Below are 24,105 nucleotides of genomic sequence, written 5' to 3'. Positions count from 1 at the left end.
CCTCTGAGATATGTGGCATATTTTTAAATTTCTTACTACAGATGTAAAAATGGGGTGTATTTGATTATATACAGATAACAGAAAGCATTCCTGTTTTGATAAGCAATCACTCCTTATATACCAATTCCTTCCTTCTGTTACCAAACCCATATTTCATTTCTCTTTAACCTTCTACTTCCCTTTGCTATTAGCTGACTCACTCTTGCCAGACAAATCTTGAAAATAATGACATATTATATCTCTTTGATTATTTATCTTTATTAGCATCTGGAAATGAATTGAAAGTTTGTATCTCAGTATATCTAATTGTACAGGTTTGTGTATAATATCAGTTGGTTTCAAATGCTACTAGCCAAATGTGGTAGTGGTTACTGCATTGGAGAGGACAGACATAGAACATTTCCATCATTTGGGAAAGTTCTGTTGGGCAGTGCTGCTCTATGCTATACAGTAAAAATATTGGCATTGAGAAAAACCTAACAATTTATAGTAATGAAAATGCTGATTAAAAAGTCATTCGTAGCTGTGGGCTACTTACCATGTTCAGTTTTTATGCAAATTGAAGTAGTGTATTGACAATTTGGCTAGCTGATCTGAAAATTGGCAAGTAGAGTTTGAATATAGTGAAAAATTTAGTTCCAGTGTTAATATTCAGAGTTATCAAGTGTTTTTCTAATTATAAAAGTACTGCATGTTCACTGCAAAACATTTGGAAAACATAACTCCCTCTAGCCTCTAAAAGACTGCAGTTAGATTAAAAAATTAAGTGTAAACAACTAAAATCCTAAAATACCAGAAGGAAGTCTACATGATTTTAAAAATGTTTGCCTTTCTACATCTAAGGCAAACTGGATTAGTAAAATGTGTTATTATAATTTCATTGGTAGCGTGGCGAGTATACATAGAGTAGTTACATATTTAAGTAATAGAGTCTGGGTGAATATAAGCTGTTTCCACTACTTATTCAGCAAACAATTATTGGTATATGCTTAGGACACAAAGTCACATAAGAAGATTTCCTGCCATGAAGTAGGGTTTGTGTGCTGGGAGAGGGGTACAAGTAAATCAGCCATTTGGCAAGTGCTGTGGGAGAAATATGGAAAGATGGATGGAAGCAGAAAGGAGTGGCATCCAAACCTGACTGAGGGTTAGAATGTAGTCCCAGAGAAGATAACATTTACACTACATTTTTGAAATATTTAACAGTGGTGTGACATGGTCCTTAATTATGCTTAATACAGTAAAATGGCAGGAAATGAAGCTAGAGGGGTAAGAGTAGATTAAGGCAGCTTTGATGTGCATTTGACTTTAATCCTTAAAGCACTGGAGAGGTATTGAGTCTTAGGCAGAGGCATAACATGAACAGATTTTCATTTTCGAAAAATTGCTTGGCAGCAGTGTAGATGAGAGACTGGACATAGACAGCTAAAAGCAAGGACATCAGAGAGAAGATTGTCTGAGTAGGTCAGATGAGAAGTGATATGGTGTAGACCAAGGTGGTAACAGTGAGTACTGACAAATGAAGACAGATTAAAGTGTTATTGAGTTAGAAACCTCAGAAGTTGGAAGAGTATAGGATTGCCTGGTTTCTGGTATGAGACACTGGAGTTTGTAACTAGAGTTTTCTATTAATGTTGATAATATTAGGTAGAGTAAGATGGAGTTTGTGAAGAAAGATGATATTTTCAGTTTGTTACATGCTGAGTTTAACGTACCTGTGGTCCAGACAAGTGGAGATACAATTGTGATTTAGGTCTGGAATTCAGCAGAGGGGTCTGTGCTGAAGACATAGTTTCAGATGTCGTAAGCGTATGAGTGGCATTGAAACCATGGGCTTGGTGAAGTTACCGTTGAGAACAGATGGCCAGGAATAGCCCTGAGAAATATAAACTTTTAAAGAGCCATGAAAATGACTGAGACGTACTAACAGAAAATGTAGGAGAGAATACTGACATAGAAGCCAATGGAAGAGAGAATTTCAGGAAAAAATGAAAATTTCAAGGAGCAACAGCAAAGACTCTAGATATGAAGACGGGAAAGTATCCATTGAATTTGGCATCCTCCACAGGTTTGGCAACCTCCAAAGTAGAGGGGCTGAAGCCATGGTGAAGAAAGTTAAGAAAGGAATGAGAAGTAAAGAAGTGGAGCCAGCAAGGACATGCTACTCCTTCAAGAACCTTGCCTTTGAAGAGAAGGAAATAGACAAGGCAAAAAAGTTGAGAGAAATATAGGATCAGTATGAGTTTTTTTTCTTTTTGTTATTTTGTAGAGACAAGATTTGCTGTGTCATCCAGACTAAAGCACAATGTTGTGATTGTAGCTCATCATAATCTCAAACTCCTTGACTCAAGTGATTCTCCTGCCTCAGCCTTCTGAGTAACTGGGACTACAGGCCACCACCCCCAGCTAACTTTTTTAAAAAACTTTTTGTAGTGATGATGTCTCACTGTGTTGTCCAGGCTGGTCTTGAACTCCTGACTTAAGAATTCTCCTGTTTTGATCTCCCAAAGTGCTAGGATTACAGGCACAAACCATTGCACCCAGCCTGGAATTTTTTTTTTATTTAATTTGATTTTTTTGAGTTGGAGTCTCACTCTGTCGACCAGACTGGAGTGCAGTGGCCGCTCCCGGCCACCGCAGCCTCAACCTGCTGGGCTCCGGTGATCCTTCCGCCTCAGCCTTCCAAGTAGCCGGAATTACAGGAATGTGCTACCACGCCCGGCTCATTTTTTTGATTTATTGTAGAGATGAGGTCTCGCTGCCCAGGCAGGTCTCGAACCCGCGGGCTCAGGCAGTCCACTCACCTCAGCCTCCCAAAGGCGCAGTATTACAGGCTGAGCCACCGAGCCCAGCTTGGAATTTTTTTAATTGGAGAAATATTCATGTCTTTTTATTCTGAAGCAAAAGAAAAGAAGAATGGGGAAAAAGTGAAGAGAAAGGAGAGAAGGCATGATTGAATTGGCAGAATTCATGAGCGAGTGGAAGAGTGTGTGATCCAGCATACTGGATTGTCCCTGGACAGGGGAAGAGACACCTTTCTCATTGGATATAGGAGAGAAGTAAAAGATGGGATCCAGATTGAAAACAAGATCATGGAGAGTTAAGGTAGTTCTGACTAAAGTGCAGGAAGCAAAGTGATATGTCAAAAATAAGGTGGATAGTGGTGGTGTCATGGGGGATTTTGAAGAAAGATGAAAGTAAGGGGAGGCCCAGAAGGGTTATTAAGTGGCATTGATGGCTTGAGACCAAGAATTGTAGTGACACTCAGTTGTTACAGGGTGATTGCTTTTCCCTGTATTGATACTCAGCAGGAGTATTTTCCCCCTCTAGTAATACTGAGCCATGATGTAGGAGGACATGAGCTTAGGAATAAGACTGATCCAGAATTGGGGCTTTTTAGGACACGTGTTATGAAAGAATAAAGACAGGGGAGCTAAGAGTAAACAAAAAAAGAAAGCGATTTAAAGTAATCAACTGTAAATTTGAACTGAGGGAAAATGAATGGTCGGGGTGGAATCCTCAATGTGATTGAAAACTTGATGTGGTTGAGTTTGAAGGAAGGTGCGAAAACAAATGCAGGAACTAGGCAGATAGAAATTAAAAACATCAGCTTTATAAATGTCTGCAGGAGTGAAGGACACAGTAGATACATGGTCACACTTTGACCTCTTAATACTCCAAACTGAACGTATCTACTTATAACATCTCCTTCAGGGCAGAGACCACCACAGTAAGCTTACTGCATGTAGCAGCAGTGAATGTGTGGGTCTTGGACAACCACTGTCAGAAAGAAAGGAAGAGGCGGACCCACGTGTTTGTCCTGGACTTGAGGGAGAGTGAGCAAATATCGATGGAGGGAAAGAAGCCAGAATTGTTCTGGTTTTGTAACTTACCATGTGGAAACTTGAGAACAGGGGAGAAGTTAGCCCTGGGAGACATACTGGACACAAAAGAATCAACCAAAAGAGTCTGGGATATGATTAGACAGTAGGAGATCAGGTTTTTATGTTTCCAAGATGGAATAGTTGTGGATGACATTAAGGGCAGGGATGTGACCATGGAAGTGGGTGGTTATGGTGAATTAGAGGTGATATCAAGGGCCAAGAGGCTAGGGCATGGTTTAATTATTCATGCTGCCAGGATGATCCAGGATGGCACTGGACTTGGGGACCAGGAAGTAGAGGATAAAAAATGTAGAGTGTGAGGATGATGGGCTTTGAAACAGAAATAAGAGGTCTTGGGCTGGATTGCAAGCCTGGGCTAGATATCTGGCCTCTGTGTGGAATAAGACCCCCAGGAGTGAAGTAGGTATTTGATGCAACTGGATTTCATCAGTTTCATTTGTGTCATCATCTGTAAACCAAAGATAAATGTATTTTGGGATGAATCGATGTTCATTTATATTATTATTTTTTTTTCTTTCTGAACAAGTATAAACAGTGGTTGTTAGTCCGTGTTAGGGAAAGCAATAGAGGCAGCAGTTACTGAGTTCATGGTTTTCAATATAATGCTTTAATAGGAAAAGAAAGTTTGAGGATTCCATTTTGTTTTAGAGAAAGTATTCCATACAGTGAGAGGAGATTGTTACTTAGCTTTCCAGTAGGTATAGGTAGAAAACTAACCTTTACAAAGAGAAACACCTAGAGTTTAGAATTGTGTGTGCATGACAAGAGTTTTTCCCTCTCCACATTAAAAGGAGTGGCCTCAGACTCATCAAGCTTCCATCTCATACACGGGACCCACAGAGAGACCTTCCAGTGAACCAGAAGAGACCCCTTCCCGGCCTTCTTTGTATAGGAGAATATTACGGAGGCTTGCATCCTACTGGGCACAACCACAGGATGGTGAGAACAGTGGTAACTAAAGATTGGAGAGCCTGGTCAGTGTAGGAGTGCTCAAGCAGACCCCCAAGGTCAGCTTTAGAGACTTAACTAGAGCAGGATAAACCTTTCAAGGATTATTGAATTCAGCCTTCTGTGAGCCGCCAGAGCAGGGCACAAGTAATGTCCCATGAATGGGCATAGCAGTCTCTATGCACCCTCTTTCTATCACTGACACTTATGTTATTGTGACTGCTTTTGGCAGGGTTATTTCAGGCACAGAGTTCAATTTGAGCCTGGCTATTGACCCCTGTGAATAAGAAATATGAAATAAATAAAACCAAGGTAGAGAGTCAGCAGAAAGGCTTGGGAAGCTGAACTGAACAGCTGGCAGTTAGTTGGTGGTTGTGGGTGGTGAAATGTTAATGGAAGAAATTGACCTGTGTCTAATGGATTTCCACAGCTCTCTCCCAAGTGGTAAGAAACCCAGAGGTCTGGAAAGAAGTACAGCTGTCTACCATTGAACTGTCTATCACAACACGCAATAGTCAGCTTGACCTGACAGTAAGTAATAATAAAATGCTTTTTATTAGAAGAGCATTTGGTATCTGAGAAAAGTGACAAAGGCTACATGCTCTTCCACTAATTGAGTTATTTTTATTTCTACCCTGTGGGGAGAGAGAAAAGGGTCAGGAAATAGAGGATGTGGTATGCCTTTAAGGAATAATAGCAAGGAGAAGAAGCCATAATTGCCCCAGGGGTGCTGATTAGTTCATTTCTTAATGGACTTTCAGCGAATTTAGGGCAAGAGGCCTTTAGAAATGTAGATTAGTCACTCCTATTTGTCACTGGAATAAAAAATTGTGGAACTTGTACTTCAGTATCATCTATCTATCATCTATCTATCTATCTATCTATCTATCTATCTATCTATCTATCTATCTATCTATCTATCTATCTATCTATTTTTGAGTCAGAGTCTCACTTTGTTGCCTGTTGCCCAGACTGGAGTGCAGTAGCACAGTCATGGCTCAGTGTAGCTTCAACCTCCTAGGCTCAAGCAGTCTCAAGCAATCCTTCTGCCTCAGCCTCCTGAGTAGCTAGGACTACAGGTGTGCTCCACCACACACAGAAAATTTTTTTGATTTTTTTGTAGGGACGAGGTCTTGCTATGCCGCCCAGGCTTTTTTCTTACTCCTTGCCTCAGGTGATCCTCCTGTGTTGGCCTCCCAAAGTACTAGGATTACAGGCATGAGACACTGTGCTCGGCCTATCAATTACTTTTAGACTTTACAAAATACGTAAATTTATGTCTCCAGGAGACAAATATGTATATATACTCACATATATCCACATTTGTATTTACATTTGATTTTATTTGGGTCCAGTCTATAGATACGCTGTTCAGTACAATAGCTATTAACCACATGTGGCTATTTAAATTTAAATTAATTAGAAATAAGTAAATTTTAAACTAAGTTCCTCAGTCACACGCACCATATTTCAAGTACTCAGAAGCCATGTGTGGCTACCATATTGAAAATCACAGATATAAAACCTTTCCATCAGTGCAGAAATTTCTGTTGGATGCTGCTGCTATAGACAATATGCTAAAAAATGTTGAAGTAAAGCTGGGATTGGTAAACTGGTCTGCCACGTAATTTTGTTTAGCCATAAGTCAAGACTTGATTTTCTAATTTTAAATAATGCAAAGAGAATCAAAAAAATAATAATTTTTTGTGACATAAGAAAAGTATACCAAATTCAAGGGTCAATATGAATAAATTAAGTTTTACTGGAACACAGCCATATCCACTCATATACATTTTGTCTATGATTGCTTTCATGCTACAATGGCAGAGCAGAGTAGTTACAACAGAGACTGTATGATCCAAAAGCCTGAGACATTTACAATCTGACCATTTACAGAAGAAGTTTACTGACCTTGGTTTAGAGAAAACCTTAGTCATTTATATTAATGAGAATGCAAATTTAAAAAGTCATTCTTAACTGTGGATTAACTACTATATTCAACTTTTATGCAAATCAAAGTCTGTTCACAGTTATCTCAATCATTCTGAAAATTGGCAAATAGAGTTGGAATGTAGTGAGAAGTTTGATTCCAATATTAATATTCAGAGTATTGGGTTCTTTTCCAATTATAAAAGTAATAAATGTCCATTGGACAACATTGCTTCCTTTACCTTCTAAAAAAAAAATTCCAGTTGGATTAAAGAACAAAATGTAAAATAATAAAATCATTAAAATACTAGGTTGAAATCTAAGTGATTATCAATCAAAACTTAGGTGAACAGGGCCTTTCTAAGCATAATATATAAGGCAAAAATCATATTGATGTATTTGTATGCTTATTTTAAAAGATACTATAAATAAAGTTTTAAGCACAAGTTGGGAAAAATATTAGCATGTGACAGACCAGGAATTAATAGCCTTCTTTATAATAAACTCTTATGATACAATAAGAGATGGGTAAAAGCCTAATATAAATGGGCCCAAGGGTAAGAATAGAGAATTCACAAAAGAAATAAACATATGAGAGAATAGCTTATATTTGCTGAGTATTTATGCTAGGCACTGTTTTAAATTTATGTAATATTAACTTATATAATCCTCATAACTACATTATCTGGTAGATATCACCTTTATCTGCATTTTATAGGTAAGAAAATAAAAAGTGACCAAAGAAATACAAATTAAAATAGTATTGAATCTATTGACTTGTCATAGATTAACAATTTAGTGTTGGTGTGCAGGGGGAAATGAGCAGTCCCACAGTATCTGAGGGGAATATAAATGGGAACACCTTATCTCAATGGCAGTTTGGTGTATATGTGAAGTGTCTAAATATGTGCTTCCCCATTGCCCTATTAAGTGTATTTCCAGGAATTTGTCCCACAGAAATAATCTGATGACTGTGTAACGTAGGCATCCGTACTTTCTTACATACGGGATTCTGCGGGCATTGGTGAAACTGAATATATAAAGGTTAGAAAAATAGATTCTGTTCCAGAGGAATTTGAAAGAGAAAGAGAATTCTAATTCTTTTTCTTTGATAGTACGTTTCCTTTGATAGTACGTATTTCCAGTATTTTGTTCATGTTCTTTATCATTGTTCTTTTCTCTGATGACCGAATACCAACGAATGATTGAGTTTAGTATGTGATTGCTGCTTCAGATTAGCCACATTAAGAATGCCAGATGCTTTTTATCTTTGTGCCAATTACAAAAGTGTATGATACTGTGCTTCTTATCATTAGTAGCAGCACCTTCATTTTTTTTCTTTTTTCCACAAGTCTTTGTAAAAATAAAAGCAAATCCAATAAAATATTCGAAGACAATGAAGCTACCATGTCAGAGCTCAGAATGTTCGCTTATCATTAAAAGAAGTGCATTCAGTGTGTGAAAGAAGCTGGAGGAGTGTAGAATGTGTGAAAGTCAGGCTGTCTTGTACAACTGTGTTCACTGTATTTACAATAGTAAAAAACCCCAACTAATCAGACTCATGAAATAAATTTGGAACATTTATTTAAAATAGTATATATTTATTTAAAATAACATATTTATTGACATGGAAAGAAAAACCAGACTAAAAGGATTTGCCTCAAATAGTTCCACTTTTGTTTCAAGAGGAAATACTCCTATCTGTAATTGAGTTTTGCGAATGATGGAGGTACAGCTCCAATCTTATATTCTTTCCAAATAGAAATTCAGTTGTCCAAGCACCATTTATTGAAATGTCCCTTCTCCTCCCCATTGATCTTCAATAAACCTCTGCCATACATCAAATGTCTATATACATGCAAATGTTTCTAGTCTCTCTCTTCTGTTGGTCTAGTTTTTTATACTTCACTAGTTCTCTGCTTCTCATAATTATTATGGTTTTATAATAAATTCCTTTATGTCTTTTTTTTTAAAGACCCTCTTGGCTATTCTAAGCTTATTTGGGTTCTATAAATATTTTAGAATGTTTATTTTATTAAATTCCACATGAAAATGTTGTAATATTGATCTGGATTACATTATACTCATAGATCAATTTGAGGAGAAATGACATTTCTACAATATTGAATCTTCTAGCATATGAACGTGGTATATCTCTTTATTTATTTAGATCTTCAATGTCTTTCAGTAAAGTTTTATAGTTTTCTCTATAACATTCTGTCTTTGCTGGACACATTCCCAGTTATCTTAATTTTTTTATGCTGTTGTAGATAGTTATCTCTTAAAATTTCATTTTCTATCTGATTTAGTAGATGGACATATGATTGTTTGTTATATTGATGCTGAATCAGCAACCTAATTAAATTGTTATTAATTACATTGTTTCTCTATGGATTCTTTCAGAATTTCTATAGATTTAGTCATTTCAATTGCAAATAGTACAAATTTTGTTTTCTCCCTTCAAATACTTGTTCTTACAGTCCCTTGTCTTGCCTTACTGCACTAGCTAGGACTTCAGTGCAGTGTTGAATAGAAGTAGTGATAACAGGAGTCAACATCTTTCTTATTTCTGATTTGTAGGGAAAGACTTCATTGCTTCATTTTGAATTTGATGGGTTTATTTATTTGTTTACTTACTTGGGCAGATACCCTTTATCAGATCAAGGAAGTTGTTTTCTATTCTCAGTTTGCTAAGAGTTTTCATCTTTCATGTTAAATATTCTAGATATTTAATTTTATCAAGTACCTCTCTAGCATCTATTGAGAAAAGGTTCTCTCATTTAATCTGTCAGTGCAATAAAATGAATTGATTTTTGGATGTTAATATGAGACTTTTGGCCAAGATGGAGCATCAAGCAACACCTTAAGAACTGAACAAAATCTAGAAAACAGTACTGACAGACGTTGGTAGGAAATAAGCAATATAGGACAGTGAGCCTAGAGATCCCAAACAAGGTGAGCTCTGCACCGGAACCTTACTGCTGGAGAGGCCACAGCACGGGGGCAGGAGCCCAAACAGAGCTCAGTGGTCTCCCTCAGTTAGGTGGCTTTTGAGAATTTTGGGCAATCGAGGCAGCTAGAATTGCAGGGCAGAATACTAGAGAGATGCATGGAAACAAAGCCATACTGAGAACTGAGCTGGAGACTTTTAGAAAGTTCCTCTGGAGTGTTTGGATGAGCACTTCTTGGTGAGTACATGCAATAAATCACCTGAGGTGGAGAAAGAACCACCAAGGAGCAGGTGGGACAATCCCAGGAGATTCAGTCATATTATGGGGCCAGAAATAGTTCATGTTCCAACCAGCTGGAGTGGAAAATCCTTGTCAGACATGGGCACTGGGTAGTGTCTTCAGAAAGGTATTGCCTCAGTAATGGGTCAAAATTGGTTGTAGACCAAAGGCTACTCTGTTCGCTCCTGACAAAGCTAAATGACTAACCTCAAAGGATCTCAATGGTGTCTCCAGAACAAAGCTTAATAACAGGAGCCAAACCAGGACAGCCATAGACCCAACTGTCTTGCTACTTGAGTCTGTACCACCCTCAAGCTAAGAATGTCTTTCACATTTTTAAATAGTTGAAAAAAAGCATCATTATTCTATTATATGTGAAAGTCATATGAACACCACATTTCAGTGTCCATAAGTAAAATTTTACTGGAACACAGGCATACTAATCATTTAAGTATTCTCTGGCTGCTTTTATGGCGCCAAGACTGAGTTGAGTGGCCGTGATAGGACTCATAGTCTGCAAGCCTAGAATGTTCACTCTGGCCCTGTATAGAGCCCTAGTCCCTCTTGGAGCTGGAGTGTGGCTCTCCTGAAAGCTCTGCTTTCCCTGCAGCACCTTGCAGTGGTGGCTCATTTTCTTTTCCTTTGTCTGCTTGCATTGGGCCTAGTGATTGGGTAGTTCTGTCACTACTTTAAAGCATTATTCCTTCTTCCCTCTAACACTCTCTCCCACCTTTCACTGTACTGTCATCAGACCAGACAATAGTTCCTGGTATCTCTCAATCCCCAGGCCATTCCTATTCACTTCTCTATGATGTTATCACCTGGCTCACAGTCTCCCTCTCCAGTATTGCTCCTATCTTATGTCTCAACACAACAGCTGGAGTGATCCTATGAAAGTGAAGCCAGAGCATCTTTCGCTCCTTAGAGCCCTCAGGTGGTTCTCTGTTCCACTCAGTCTGAAAGCCAGATGCTTCTACGTGGCCTACTGATTCGCTCCTCTCCTCCTTCTCTGTCATCTTCATCTGCTGTTGTTCCTGTCACTCACTCTGCTTCAGCCACACAGGCTTCCTTACATGCATCAGGCATGTTCCCACCCTGAAGCTTGTGCTCCAGTGTTCCTTTTGTATGGCTCACTCATCCTTAAATCAGGGTCCTCATTCTGGTCTTTAGATCAGCAATATCAGCATCACCTGGAACTTGTTTGAAATGGAAATTCTTGGGCTTCTCCCCAGATTTACTGAACCAAAAACTGGGTATGGGACCAGAATCTGAATTTTTAAAATTGTATTTATTTTTTAGTTGACAAAAAACAGAGTCTGAGTTACCAGGTTCTCTGGTGACATTTGCTAGAGTTTGAGAAGCACTGCCCTAGATGTCCACCTTGCTGATTCCTTCATCTCCTTCTGGTCTCTGCTCAGGGGTCACCTCAACTGGCCCCCTTAAACAATGTCACCCCTACCATCAGTGCCACCTCATGTTCTTTGATCTATTTATTCTTATTTTCTATACTCTGATACACTTCTGATATACTTATCTTTTAATATAGTCTATAATTTACTATTTTATTATGATTTGATAGAAAGTAAGCTCTTTGCAGACAGAAATTCATGTTTGTTTTGTTCATCAACATAACCCAAGCAACCTTGAAGAGTTCATGCTGCATGGTTGCCACTTAAGTAGTTGAATAAAAGGTGAACTTGAAGCAAAGCCATCCACTTGATGTTTTGTGATTCCTAGTTCAGGGATATAGTTGTTCTCTAATAGTACCCTTTAATCTTAGGCAGAGGCTTTAGGCTTTCAGAGGCCTGTGAGTTAATCCTGGGGCTACAGATTTTGAACCTACCCAAAAAGAAATAAGAACTCTCTTTGGTAATGACACAGAAGTTTTGATTGATTGACAGAGGGCTAGGTTTGCATTGCTAGCCACTGACTGGTATCAGTTGTGAGGAGTGGTACAAGAACCCAGTCTGTTTTTATAGCTACTTTCTTGTAGCTCAAATCTTCCAGAGCTTCTGTGGTTGGAAATGGAAAGTTTTAAATATTATCATAAATTAAATGGATCGCTGTCTTTCAACTCTGCTTACATACCAAATTTGTATGTAGAACATATAAAGACACAGACACCTGAGCTCTCCACACCAAGCAGCTGATACTGAGACCTGCCATGGAACTGATGTTTAGGAGCATTGAGAATTGCTGGAATAGATGGGCAGAGTGCTTGGCCTAAAGGGAAGGCAGGAATACTAGAGACAAGAAGAGCTGTGATTACTAATAAGTGACAGAACTTCCAAAACCTTCTACCCTATATTTTTATTTTATAAAAAGCACTTAGTAAAAAATAAAACAAACAAAACCAAGCAATGGAGATGAATTTTATGTAAATTATAGCTCAGTAAAGTTATTAGTGAAAGAAAGGACTGCACATATATTCAGAATTAAATCACTAGAAGTAAAGTCTCCTATATAATGCATAGCTTAAAAATATGAACCTCCAAAGCTGAGGATGACAACAGGCTGCCTTAACCAAACTTTTAAGAGTAATAATTAGTGTTCTTAATTTTTTTAGGACAAAGAAGACTTTATGAACATTTGCATTGAACCTGACACGGTCAGCAAAGGAGACTTTATAACTATAGGGTAAGTGTACTGGGGTTTGTAGGAAATAGGCTTAAATGGTTTGTCTTTTCAGACTTTACTACTCAGAGTGTCCCATGAAATCTAAGACAGATCCAATGAAGGCTTTGTCTTGTTTGGGAATTTTAACATTCTCTTTTTCCTGTGGGCTGGTATGTTTACTGCCCCCTCCTGCATTGGCCATCGCTGTCATTTGGGGAAGATCAGAATGTAAGCTTAGTCTTTGCCTTTCAAGTGAAATGAAAGAATTCAGCGTAGCATGGCATAGTATCAAGAACTTTGGTTTCAGGGTCAAAGAGCTGAATACAGATTTTGAATCTGCCACTTACTGACGTCATGACTCAGATCATTTAGCACCTCTGAATCCTTTTCCCCATTATAAAATGGAATAATATAATCATCTCTACCAATCTCAGGGATGATTTCGGTCTCAAGTGAGACAATGTGTGTGAAAAGTCTATTTAAATTGTGAAGCACTTCACAGTATGCATGATTCATGTCAGTTCACCTTGTCCTCCCCTTCCCAGGGTGTTAATGAGAAACTTGAAAAAGTATTGAATATCTTGGACATTTCCCAGGTCTTTTGTCCTTTTCCCGTACAAAATACTCTTCCAAGTCCTGTCTGATTTGTTAAGCCCTGCGTCTGCCAGAATTTCATTGGTTAAGAACACTGCAACTCCTCCACAACAGCTCCTCCAGAGCATGTGAAGAGCGGGCGTGTTCCCATGCCAACTGGTCATCTGCTAGCCTCCCGCTTTCTGTGCTTTGTCTCAGAGCTCCCTCTTGTGCTCATTTAGGGATCTGACATTTCTGCTGAGGCCTTCTGGTCTCCATGGCTACTCCGTTATCTACACCAGCACCGGCAGCAGAATGGTTTTCATTAGTCTGTGTTGTTCTCACCTTTGGTATAAATTCTTCAGCTGCCAAATAGCTGATTCTATGGTCTTTGATTTATTTGCTCTATCTGGAGTAAAGGGAAGAAGGAAAAAGCCTGTCCTTTCTCCTACCGCGTATCCCAAAACCACACACTGTCTTAATTGAGTCTTTCCAGTAAGACCAGCTATAGTCCAATCTTCTTTATAATACTTCCACCCCCAAATAGAAGGAGAACCCAACTATATTGCTTAAGTTAGGCAAAGCCATTATGTTTCGTATTGTTAGCAGCAGTAGCAGCACCACCACCACCTTGCCCTTTTGGTCCCTACAGGAAGTGAAATAAAGTCATGTCTGTTTCCTCTGGATATCTGAAGAGAACACTGAAGTTGCTTTCGAAACTGATGACAGTTTTGTATTATAAAGAATTACTGTTGTCAATGAATGATAAATTACTAATTTACTTGGATTAGCTTTATTCTTCTGCTTCCCATGATTAGCTATAAAGGGTATATGCATGAAGTGGAGTGTGTGTCTGTATGTGTGTATGTATCAGGAAGTTCTACTTCATAGCCATTTAGTCAAGGTAAAGATTTAGTATGCAAAATAGACTGTTAATATAAGTACAGTCATCCCTTTGTATCCCCAAGGGTTTGGTTTCAGGACCTCCTCAGACACCAAAATTCAGATAGATACTCAAGTTCCTGGATCAAATGGCATATTATTTGCATAACATCTAATACAGTGTAAATGCTATATAAATAGTTGTTATACTGTATCGTTGAGGGAATAATGACAAGAAAAAAGTCTGTACGTGTTCAGTACAGATGCAGTTTAAAAAAAAATATTTTTGATCCTCTGTTCCTTGGAAGTGGGACCCACAGATAGGAATGGCTGTATAGGGAATCTGAGAACTTTTTTTTTAAATTATAAAGATGTGGGGTACAATACAGGGTTAGGTAGACAAACACTGATTATGCAGGTACCCTTATTGATGAGGTATGCCCCTCCTTCCCCTAGCAGTTTCCCTCAACTGCCAATCCCACTCCCCCTCCCCTGACAGTTTCCTACTACTGCCAATCCCTTTCTTAGAGTATTATAATTGTTCAAGGTCCACTTATGAGTGAGAACATATGGTACTCTGTTCTTTATTTCTGTGATAGATCACTGAGTATGATCGACTCCAAACCCATCCAAGTTGCTGTGAAGTCCCTATGTTTGTCCTTCTTTATGGCTGCATAATATTCCATTGTGTATAGGTGCCACAATTTTTTTACCCAGTTCAGCTTTGATGGACAACATAGTTGGTTCCATGTTTTTGCTACTGTGAATAGAGCTGCAACAAACATATGTGTGCAGGTATCTTTTTTGTAGAATGATTTGAGTTCCTCCAGGTATATTCCCAATAGGGGAATTGCTGGGTCATATGGAAGGTCAATTTCTAGTTATTTCAGAAATCGCCACACTGTCTTCCAAAGAGGTTGTAGTAGTTTGCATTCCCACCAGCAGTGTAAAAGCGGAGAACTTCTAAGACTAGTTGTTTATATATGTATACATAAAAGAAGTATGCTTCTCCTTTAAATTAGAATAAAACTGTCTTCTCCTTCAAGTATAAAGAATCACAAGAAGCACAACAACAGAAGTTTTGTTCTTTTTCTAAAGACTTCTATTCTATTTTTTAAAGTTGAGATTAACAGCCTAAGAATTAGGTCCGTGTGGAACAATTTAAAAATGAGGAACAATTCAGGAGAAGTCCCTGAGTTTTAACGTCACGCACAGTTCTCTGTAGTAAGTCAGCCTTCTCAGTATGGAACAGATCACAGTGCTAAGCAAGAATCATTATGGGAAAAATCACACACAGAACTCCATGGCTTAATTGGCCATCTGTCCACTTACTTAACCTCATAAAGAGCGGGAAGGAACTCTGTTGCTGCATCCTGATGCAGCTGCCATCCTGGTTTCACACTGGCTTTCTCCTGTACCAACAGAAGCAGAAAGGTGAGAGACCCTGAGCTGCGTGCCAATGGTACCACATGCTTCCAGGCCAGCCAGTGTGCATTGCTTCTGCCGGAGGTGAGTGGGGAGGGTCAGGAACAAGCTGTCTCAGGGTGTTTGGTTCTTTCTTGGTCTCCCTGCCTTTCTACTGTTTTTCCCTCCTTCCTCTCTATTAACTGACCAACATGTAGGTGCCTATTATGTGCCAAATACTTTGCCAGGCTCTGGGCCCTGTTAGGAGACCTAAAAAGGATGGTAGAATCTGTCAGAGTCATGGAGTTAGAGCGGGGCTCCTGAAGACTTCCATTGTTTTCATGCCAAAGTTCTTCCTTAAAGTGACTTCAAGGTCTCCTGAGCTTTTATTTTCCATATGTAAATAATACAAAAGGTTACTGTATTAAAATGCAGAGAGTTCTCTATCTGGCAAATATTAATCATGGGTTTTACATTAACATTTTTTATAAAGGATTTGGAAGCAGTTTTCAGTTCAGCACTGAATTTTTCTGCCAAACTTAGAATAACCTAAAAAAGTGGGAAGAAAAAGTAGAAATAGAATCAACTGCAAGTTTAGTTATACCTTGAAAAAAAGAGGCTGTACAGGTAGTCTCTGAAGGTTTGTAGCCATTAAGTGACATATTCAAGCAAGATGGTAGGTAAACAGACAGTATCCCCATGATGCCTGGCACCGCGGTTTCAACATAGCAAATATGAATTAAATGCATGTTATGGAAGGGTTTCTTGGACTCTGAAATGATATTAATGTTAATATGCCTTAGGTATAAGCAAATCTTAGAGAATAAAGAAAATGATCCAGTAGTTATAATGGCTTTCATAAGAGAATTAGCAGTCTTGTTTTTCATTTGAGAAAGATTAAGGCCAAGAAGGGCTATATATTTATGAATTCCTTAAAGATGTGGCAGAACCCCTACCTTTTAATAAATATTTAAAAATTATAACCATGTTGCTCAAATCCTCTGGGAGATAGGAGCCACAAAAAGAAAGAAATCCTTTTTTTAAAAATTGGAGTCTCACTTTGTCGCCTAGGCTGGAGTGCAGTGGCACGTTCACAGCCACCGCAACCTCTACCTGCTGGGCTCAGGTGATCCACCCCAGCCTTCCAAGTAGCTGGAACTACAGGCAAGCACCACCACTCCCAGCTACTGAGAAACCCTTTTTCATGGATGGTAGAATTGGGATTTTTCCAGAACCAGCACTGTGCCCATCATAGCACTGGTATATTAAAAACAAAAAATGTGGTACATATACACAATGGAATATTATACAGCCATAAAGAAGGACAAACGTGGACTTTGCAGCAATTTGGATGGACTTAGAGTCAATCATACTCAGTGATCTATCACAGAAACAAAGAACAGAGTACCATATGTTCTCACTCATAAGTGTACATCAAACAATTATACTACTATAAGAAAGGGATTGGCAGTAGTGGGAAACTGTCAGGGGAGTGGGGGTGAGATTGGCAGTTGAGGGAAACTGCTAGGGGAGGGAGGGGCAAACCTCATCAACAAGGGTACCTGCATAATCAACATTTGTCTACCTGACCCTGATTGTACCCCATATCTTTATGATAAAAAAATGAAACAAACAATAGGATAAATCCTGAGAGAGAATGATGTTTGCTGTAATGACCTTCTGGTGCTTGTGTGTTGAGATTTCCAACTCAAGTAGTCCACTGAGCTAGATGTGAGCTGATCTGCCTTTTCTCCGCAGGGGACAGTGGGCTCCTTTAGCATCGACAGTGAGGAGTATGAGGCAATGCCTGTGGAAGTGAAACTGCTCCCCAGGAAACTGCAGTTCTTCTGTGATCCCAGGAAGAGAGAACAGATGCTGCAGAGCACAGCCCAGTGAGTGGGCAGAGGACGGGTGCTCCAGGATTGCACTCCAGGCCACCCATGGGACCAAAAGGAAACAGGTGCCTCAACTGTCTCAACTGTGTTGTCAGAGGACCCTAAGGGCCTTTTTATGGCAAGGGACCTTCCGTCCTCCCCGAGTAGTGCTTCCCAAAGTGTATGCTGCCACTCGCTTTGCAGTCAGCTTTCCGTGAGTGCATGCTTTTGTTTTGGTGTGATGGTTGGCCATCCTACATACTGATTTTCCTTAGGCTGCTTCAAGAAAGTTTTCACACTCAGTGGATGGAAAGGGGTTTTCTTTTGTTTTCTCCCAAAGTGCAACTATAGTGGAGAGCAGGATCCTTAGATCAGGCTCCTCTGTTCTCATTCTGTTCTTTGACAGTCCTAGGAATTCCAGGGGCAGTGCCTGCCTTCCCCAGCTGCCTTTTCCTATTTTTAGGCTCCTCTGGGGTGCTGCTGCTTTGTGAGCTCTGCTTCCTATTTAGCTTCTGCTTTGGTTCTGTCCTCAATCCTGAAACATGCGTGCGGTTGTCTTCCTCTTCCACCATGGCTACAATACTGTAAAATGCTAGTATATTTTTTTAAAGTAGTGCTTCTTAAATGATTTGCATGAGAACTACCTGGGTGCATGTTAAAAACGGATTTACTTGGGATCCATCTCAAACCTGATTACTCAATTTGGGGATGGGGCCCAGGAATCTGCATTGAAAAAAAAAATCCAGCCACCCTTCCCAGGTGCTCCTATAAGAGATCCCTCAACCATACTTAGAGAAACAGTGTTTTAAACAGTAGTCTCCAAACTATTCTGCTCATGCACCTCCCAGAAGTTTTTGGGAAATCATGTATCCCCTCATACATCTAAGCTGGTATCTAAAATTTTTCATGGAAGTTAAGCAGCTGCCAAAGCATATACTTTCTGGTGTTGTATAAATATTGTTATTTTAAAATAAAAATTGTTACATTACTCTCTTAAACATAGCCAGTGTAACTTAAATTTCATAGTAATTTGACATCCTTCATTGATTTATAATAATAAATGAACTAGTCGTTTAGTAGTTGCAAATTGTTAAACTGACTTTTATCTTTCTGTATTTCCATGCCACTTTAAGCAAAGAATCTTATCATAATGTAATCTATTTTTATGCTTGACATTTAAAAATCAATTACCTCATCATCTCACCAACAAAAAATATAAATGGAAATAAATTTGTTTAGTTCTTGCTTTGTGTTCTCAGTACAGAACAAATGTTATAATTATGGTATATAATTGATGAAAATATTCTAATTTTTGATTAAAAATTAACATGTTATTAGAATGTTCTTTATCCTAATTAGTTCATTTATCCAAGAATACTTGAATGTTATTTATAGCTGAAATGGGGCTCAACATCAATTATATTCATTTGATATCTTTATAGATGTAAGCACATAAATAAATAGTTAGGAACAGAAAGAATTGTACTATAACAATGTCATGCAGTTCTTTGAATACCTTTGGAGTTACAAGACAAAAATCACAGTGCTCCATCATCAAAGATTATTAAGAATGATCCATCAACTAACAACTTAATTAGAACCTCCTTTACTTTGTTGAAAGCAGAGAACTAAAAACCACCTGACTTGCTGAGGCTCTGTTAGCCAGTCATTAGCAGTGTTTACTTTTTTTTTTTTGAGTTGGAGCCTCACTCTGTCGTCCAGACTGTAGTGCAGTGGCCGCTCCCGGCCACCGCAGCCTCAACCTGCTGGGTTCTGGCGATCCTTCCACCTCAGCCTTCCAAGTAACTGGAACTACAGGCGCACGCTACCACGCCCGGCTAATTTTTTGATTTATTGTGGAGATGAGGTCTCACCAAGTTGCCCAGGTCTTGAACCTGCGGGCTTAGGCAATCCACTCATCTCAGCCTCCTAAAGCGCGAGATTACAGGCTGAGCCACCAAGCTGACTTTGTCCTTTGTGGTGTCCCTGAGATTCTTATACTCTAGAGGGCAGTGCACCATGGAAAAAAGGATGAGACAGCCAGCAAGCCTTACCACAGGCTCCCTCTCAGGCAGATCCATTTTAAGGTAGAGTCCGTACACTGCCCTACCTACTGGAGAGGGAAAACCAACACTTTAAAGGTTGATAGAGCGGCTACTAAAAGCCCATAAATGAAGACAAAATCAGGCTTTGTTATTTAGCATTGTACTCAGGGTGTGATAAAGTCTTTGTTTTTAGCAAAAACATAACAGGTGAGTCCAAACATCAGCATAAAGATCACCCATCCCACACCATGGAGCAAGGAAGGATGCTATGGTCTAAGAAAATATAAGTTTCTATGTCAGCTGAGAGAATGTAGCACACTATGGTCTGTAGCAACGTAGAGGACAGTGCAGAATCTGGTTTTTTTCCTCCTCAGAAGTCTGCCGGTCTGCATTCATGTGTGTTAATCTAATGGTCTAATTCATGCCAGTCTAATTCATGTGAGTCTAATCCTAATGGTAGACATGATTAGTGAAGGACACTGAGCCCACATTAAGAATCTTATCCATTAAAAAATATAAATATGCCAAGTTTCACATTTTGCTTTCTTGATTCAGGCCCTTTTCCGTGAGGGCTTGGCTTCTTTATTGTCTGTTGCTTTGTTCTTTGCACCGTCCTGTATATACCCACACAGAAGACACTCAACAAAACAGCTAAGAGAGTCTGTCAGCCAGAGCTGGGATACTGAGCCATCCGTGAGAACAAAACTCCTCCTCCTCCTCCTGTTTACTGCAAACCTCTTGACAGACTGATTTCATTCAAAAGCGAAGGTTATTTCTATTAAAAAATATAGTAGATGCTTTCTACTAGAGATAGTTTTAATATATGGCTTTTTTCTTTTGCTCCAAGACTGGCATGCACATATTTGCACATATGGTTCTAATTACTAAGTGTCAGTGCTTTACATGTGCAACTGAGTTCTCACAACAATGCTAGGAAGTAGGCACAGGCTGAACACCCCTAACCTGAAAAGCTCCACAGTGTGAAGCTTTTTGAGCCATCATGATGCTAAAAGGAAGTGCCCATCAGAGAATTTTGACTTTCAGTTCTGTAGTGCAACCAAGCATTTCAAAAGAGATACTCAGCCTGTAATACTATATGGTCACATAGCTTGGAAAGTAGGAACCTGGCTTTGAATACAGGCCATTTGATTCTGGAGGCACTAATGGTAGCAGCTTATAATGGTTCTAAACAAATACTGTTAACTCCCTAAAAGGTTTAACCTATTAAAGGAAACAAAAGTTTATAATACACACACATCAAGGCATAATATTTTATACTAAACTTTGGTAAGAGATTTTGTGAAACCAAAGGGGTTCTGTTTCCGTGCGGTTTGAGAAGTTTCCTGATGGGACTGAAGGTGCACCATCCTGGGACTTCTGTGAGGTGTAGTTATGTCCAACCTTGGATCCTATTACCTGGAGAACATCTGTCCAGACTGTGGCCTCCAGAAGGACAGGTAACAGCTCCCTGATCTCCATCATCACTGTAAGTGTAGTCAGCATCCAGCCCCGTGGGCTCCGCTTGTGGGGTGGGCCACCATTTCTTCCTACACAAACCGCCTTTCTTAGACTAGAGAAAGGACTGCAGCACACATGTTCATGTTAAAATGTGAGCTTTAATTGTAAAAATCGTTTTCTGTAAATAATGGTATATCAACCTCTCTGCACACAACTTGGTTCAGGTATTTACAGATATGGTATACATGGATGCTGTTTGTACCACAGAACAGAATCAGTTCAAGAAACATGTATCTTAGCTTCAGGATTAACCCAGCTTTCTTTAGGCCTTAAAATGATCACCACTGGAAACAGAGTAAGCGAGCACGACACAGCTGTATATGCTAGTAGTTAGGGCAAAATTTATGAATGGTCTTACTAATTTCATAATATGAGGTAAAACTCAAAATAAAAATAGACTTAGTTTCTTTTACTGCTATATCTTTGATGCTGGGGTATTAATCAAAATAGGATTTTTACACTTAAGGCGACAGGGAGGCTACGCTGATCCTAACTCAGAAAAAATAGGATAAGAGTGTTTCTAAGGCTATAACTATTTTTCAGGAGAGGTGTATTTCCCAGACCTATACAAAAATTGAGTCAACAAGCTTTGGGTAAACAAAGGGAGTTCATTCTGTTTTCTTCTGCTCTACCCCTGAAGTCATCCATCTGGAAACAGGAACTCCACCATTCTTCACTGACAGTCTTTGTGAGCATGCTAGACCCCAAATTTTTCCCCCCCAAAATACTACCTTAACAATGTTTTAAATATTTTTTCTTTGCTTAATTTAACCAAAGGAAGAAATTTTCACACTAATGTCAATTAAATATATTTGCAACCATCTCACTCAGTTGCTTCTGTGTGGATTTTTCATTTTATGAATCATCTCCTGCTAATTTATAACACCCGACCTTACCCCACATTCCCCAAGTGTCCTTAGAAAGCAAAACAAATGTATTATTAGTCTAGATGAGCATACTACAGCAAACATAAGTACTTCACACCTATCCTACTATAGAAATTAAATAAATTTTCTGAAATTAGGTCATATTAACTCTAAAAGCCCGTGCTAAGCTAAGATTCTAGGATAAATTCTAAAAAGATGAAAGCAGGGCTTTTTTTCTCCATCATCATTTCTCTATATAACACTAAAAAATTCTATTCCCTTTCTAAATTTGCAATTTCATCTAACTGCCCCTAAATTCCAGCTCCAAAAATGAATTAAAGTGCCTGTTATGAAACTACTTCCTACTCCCATCTCTCTCCAGCTGACTGAGAGGTCTAAGGATCACATTTATCCTCTTTTACTAGAGTTTTACTTGAGGTTGGTGTTTGTATGTCATCCTTCCTAGGACTGCCAAGTTCATCTTCTAAAGAATGCTGTCAAGGTTTCACAGCACAACCTTTTTCACTCTCCAAAACATTTACACACAGTCAAACTTCTATGAGGCCTCGGCTGCTACCCAATTACAAAACTGCCCATTTCTTCTAGGATTATAGTCTTATAAATTTCCTTCCATTTCAGTATGTGCATACTCAGTTCATCACATAGTAATATCAATATAAAAATAAACTTCCAATTCTTATAAGAAAAACATTAACTTAATTCACAGTTAGCCTTTTCCCACAACACTCAATGCTCCAGTAGCTTCTGGGAATAGAGGTATATAAGTAATAAAAGTGGAATATTAAAAACCCATGACTTGGGAGTCAAGGGAGTCCTTAACTCCTTTTCTCCCCCTACCTGAATCAGAAAAGCATTTTCCTGCAATGAGAGGGGATAGGACTGGAATCACAGAATTTCCACCTCAGGGTGCAACTATAAGGAGAGCAGGAGGGCTGGACATGTCACACACTCCAAGCCCACCAGCCTGGGACCTAACGGAGATACAAGCCCATGCCTAGCAGATTGGTTCCCACATTAAGTTTCTTGCCCATTTTAGAACTGTCACCACACTGAGCCAAGTTCACTGTCAAGCTGAGCATTATCACTTGGTTCAGCCACTCCTTGACTTCTCCAGTGATGACCTACACTGGAGAAAACATCTCAATTCATTCTCTCGGCTATGCAGTCTCAAAGGGAAAAAAAATGAACGGTCCCTTGGGTCCCTGCCTATCTTCGGAGGGTTGATGTCCTACTACTAAATGGTTAATTCATTACTGCCCTTTACAAAAGGTTCCCTGAAGGCCTCTGTTTAAAGGTACATGATTTCATTTCTTGTAGTTGAAGGGCGTTCCGTTTATCAAGACAGCAAATTCATCCTCATAGCCTCCAGAATGAAAAACAATAGTTTAGCTATGATTTAGTTTCTCTTCTAGCTAAAATATCATAGGTAATTACATGTTAAACAAACCTTCACATATGGCATCTGGAATGATCTGTACCTGTGTTACTCATAACTTTCTTGTCTTGATCTTCACATGGAACAAAACAAGGTAAGTTATAGATGCCAAGTTCCTAAGCTAAATTATTTCTGTTGATATGCCAGTGAATTCAGCGTCCCTCCCCTGGCCAGATTCAAGGGATGCCATCATGAAAAATGGATACAAGAAGTGAAAGCCTTCTAACTCACTGTAGTCATAATGGACTGAGGACTTCGTGGACCCCAGGTGGTACACTGACATTGGAATGCTTCATGTTTAACTAAAGCCAAAGCGAATTCTAGACATACTATTTGGCCCATACTTTTTAGTATGGTGGGAGATAAGCCCTACCATTTCTAACTCCTTGCAGACAAAGAGTCCTAAGCCAGGGGACTACGGGACATCTTCCCAAAGGCTGAGTAAAAGCATCTGCTGAGCCTACAAAACTGAAAACATCTTCTTCATATTTGTTATAGTGTACATGCCAGGCCTTTCTTTGTCTTACTGTACATGGATACCAACAAATGCCAAGCCTGGATTCTAGTCCCCACGAGGAATCTTGCCACCCGAAATTTCTTCTAACCAATTCAAGAGTGACAGAGCAGCCCCAGCATCACAGGTCAGCAAGTATTTCTGAGTTAGCCCATGGTTCACAGCGTGGTATGAGATCAGGCTTCCAGCTCCCCAGGAGGACTGTGCAGCTTAGGCCGGGCAGGAGGGGACATCAGCACCCTAGGTGTCCAGCCTTCTCTGGGAGGCTGATGGTAGCAATGATGTCTGCCCCTAAACAGCTTATAGACCTGGAGGGCCATGAGGGACATTCCCCAAGATCTGAAC

The 24,105-nt window shown here is 39.3% G+C and overlaps 1 protein-coding gene across 2 annotated transcripts in view; it reads left to right on the top strand.

The window, feature by feature from the left end:
* AGK (acylglycerol kinase) overlaps positions 1-18,701 on the top strand; it is a 104,414-nt gene extending 85,713 nt beyond the window's left edge. Inside the window, exons 12-16 of one of the 2 annotated variants that reach the window (XM_008051100.2) lie at positions 4,697-4,844; positions 5,284-5,384; positions 12,579-12,649; positions 15,508-15,592; positions 17,246-18,701. In XM_008051100.2, the coding sequence (XP_008049291.1) occupies positions 4,697-4,844; positions 5,284-5,384; positions 12,579-12,649; positions 15,508-15,592; positions 17,246-17,383 (543 nt within the window). In that variant the 3' untranslated portion in view covers positions 17,384-18,701. The remainder of the gene's footprint in view (positions 1-4,696; positions 4,845-5,283; positions 5,385-12,578; positions 12,650-15,507; positions 15,593-17,245) is intronic. The other variant, XM_021709125.1, reaches the window with a different exon arrangement.
* Positions 18,702-24,105: the final 5,404 nt, after the last annotated feature.

The sequence above is a fragment of the Carlito syrichta genome, unplaced genomic scaffold (assembly GCF_000164805.1).
Source record: "Carlito syrichta isolate Samal-C Ts95f unplaced genomic scaffold, Tarsius_syrichta-2.0.1 Scaffold163527, whole genome shotgun sequence".
Lineage (NCBI taxonomy): Eukaryota > Metazoa > Chordata > Mammalia > Primates > Tarsiidae > Carlito > Carlito syrichta.
Note: the sequence above shows the minus strand (reverse complement) of the source record. Positions and strands in the feature narration are given on the sequence as shown.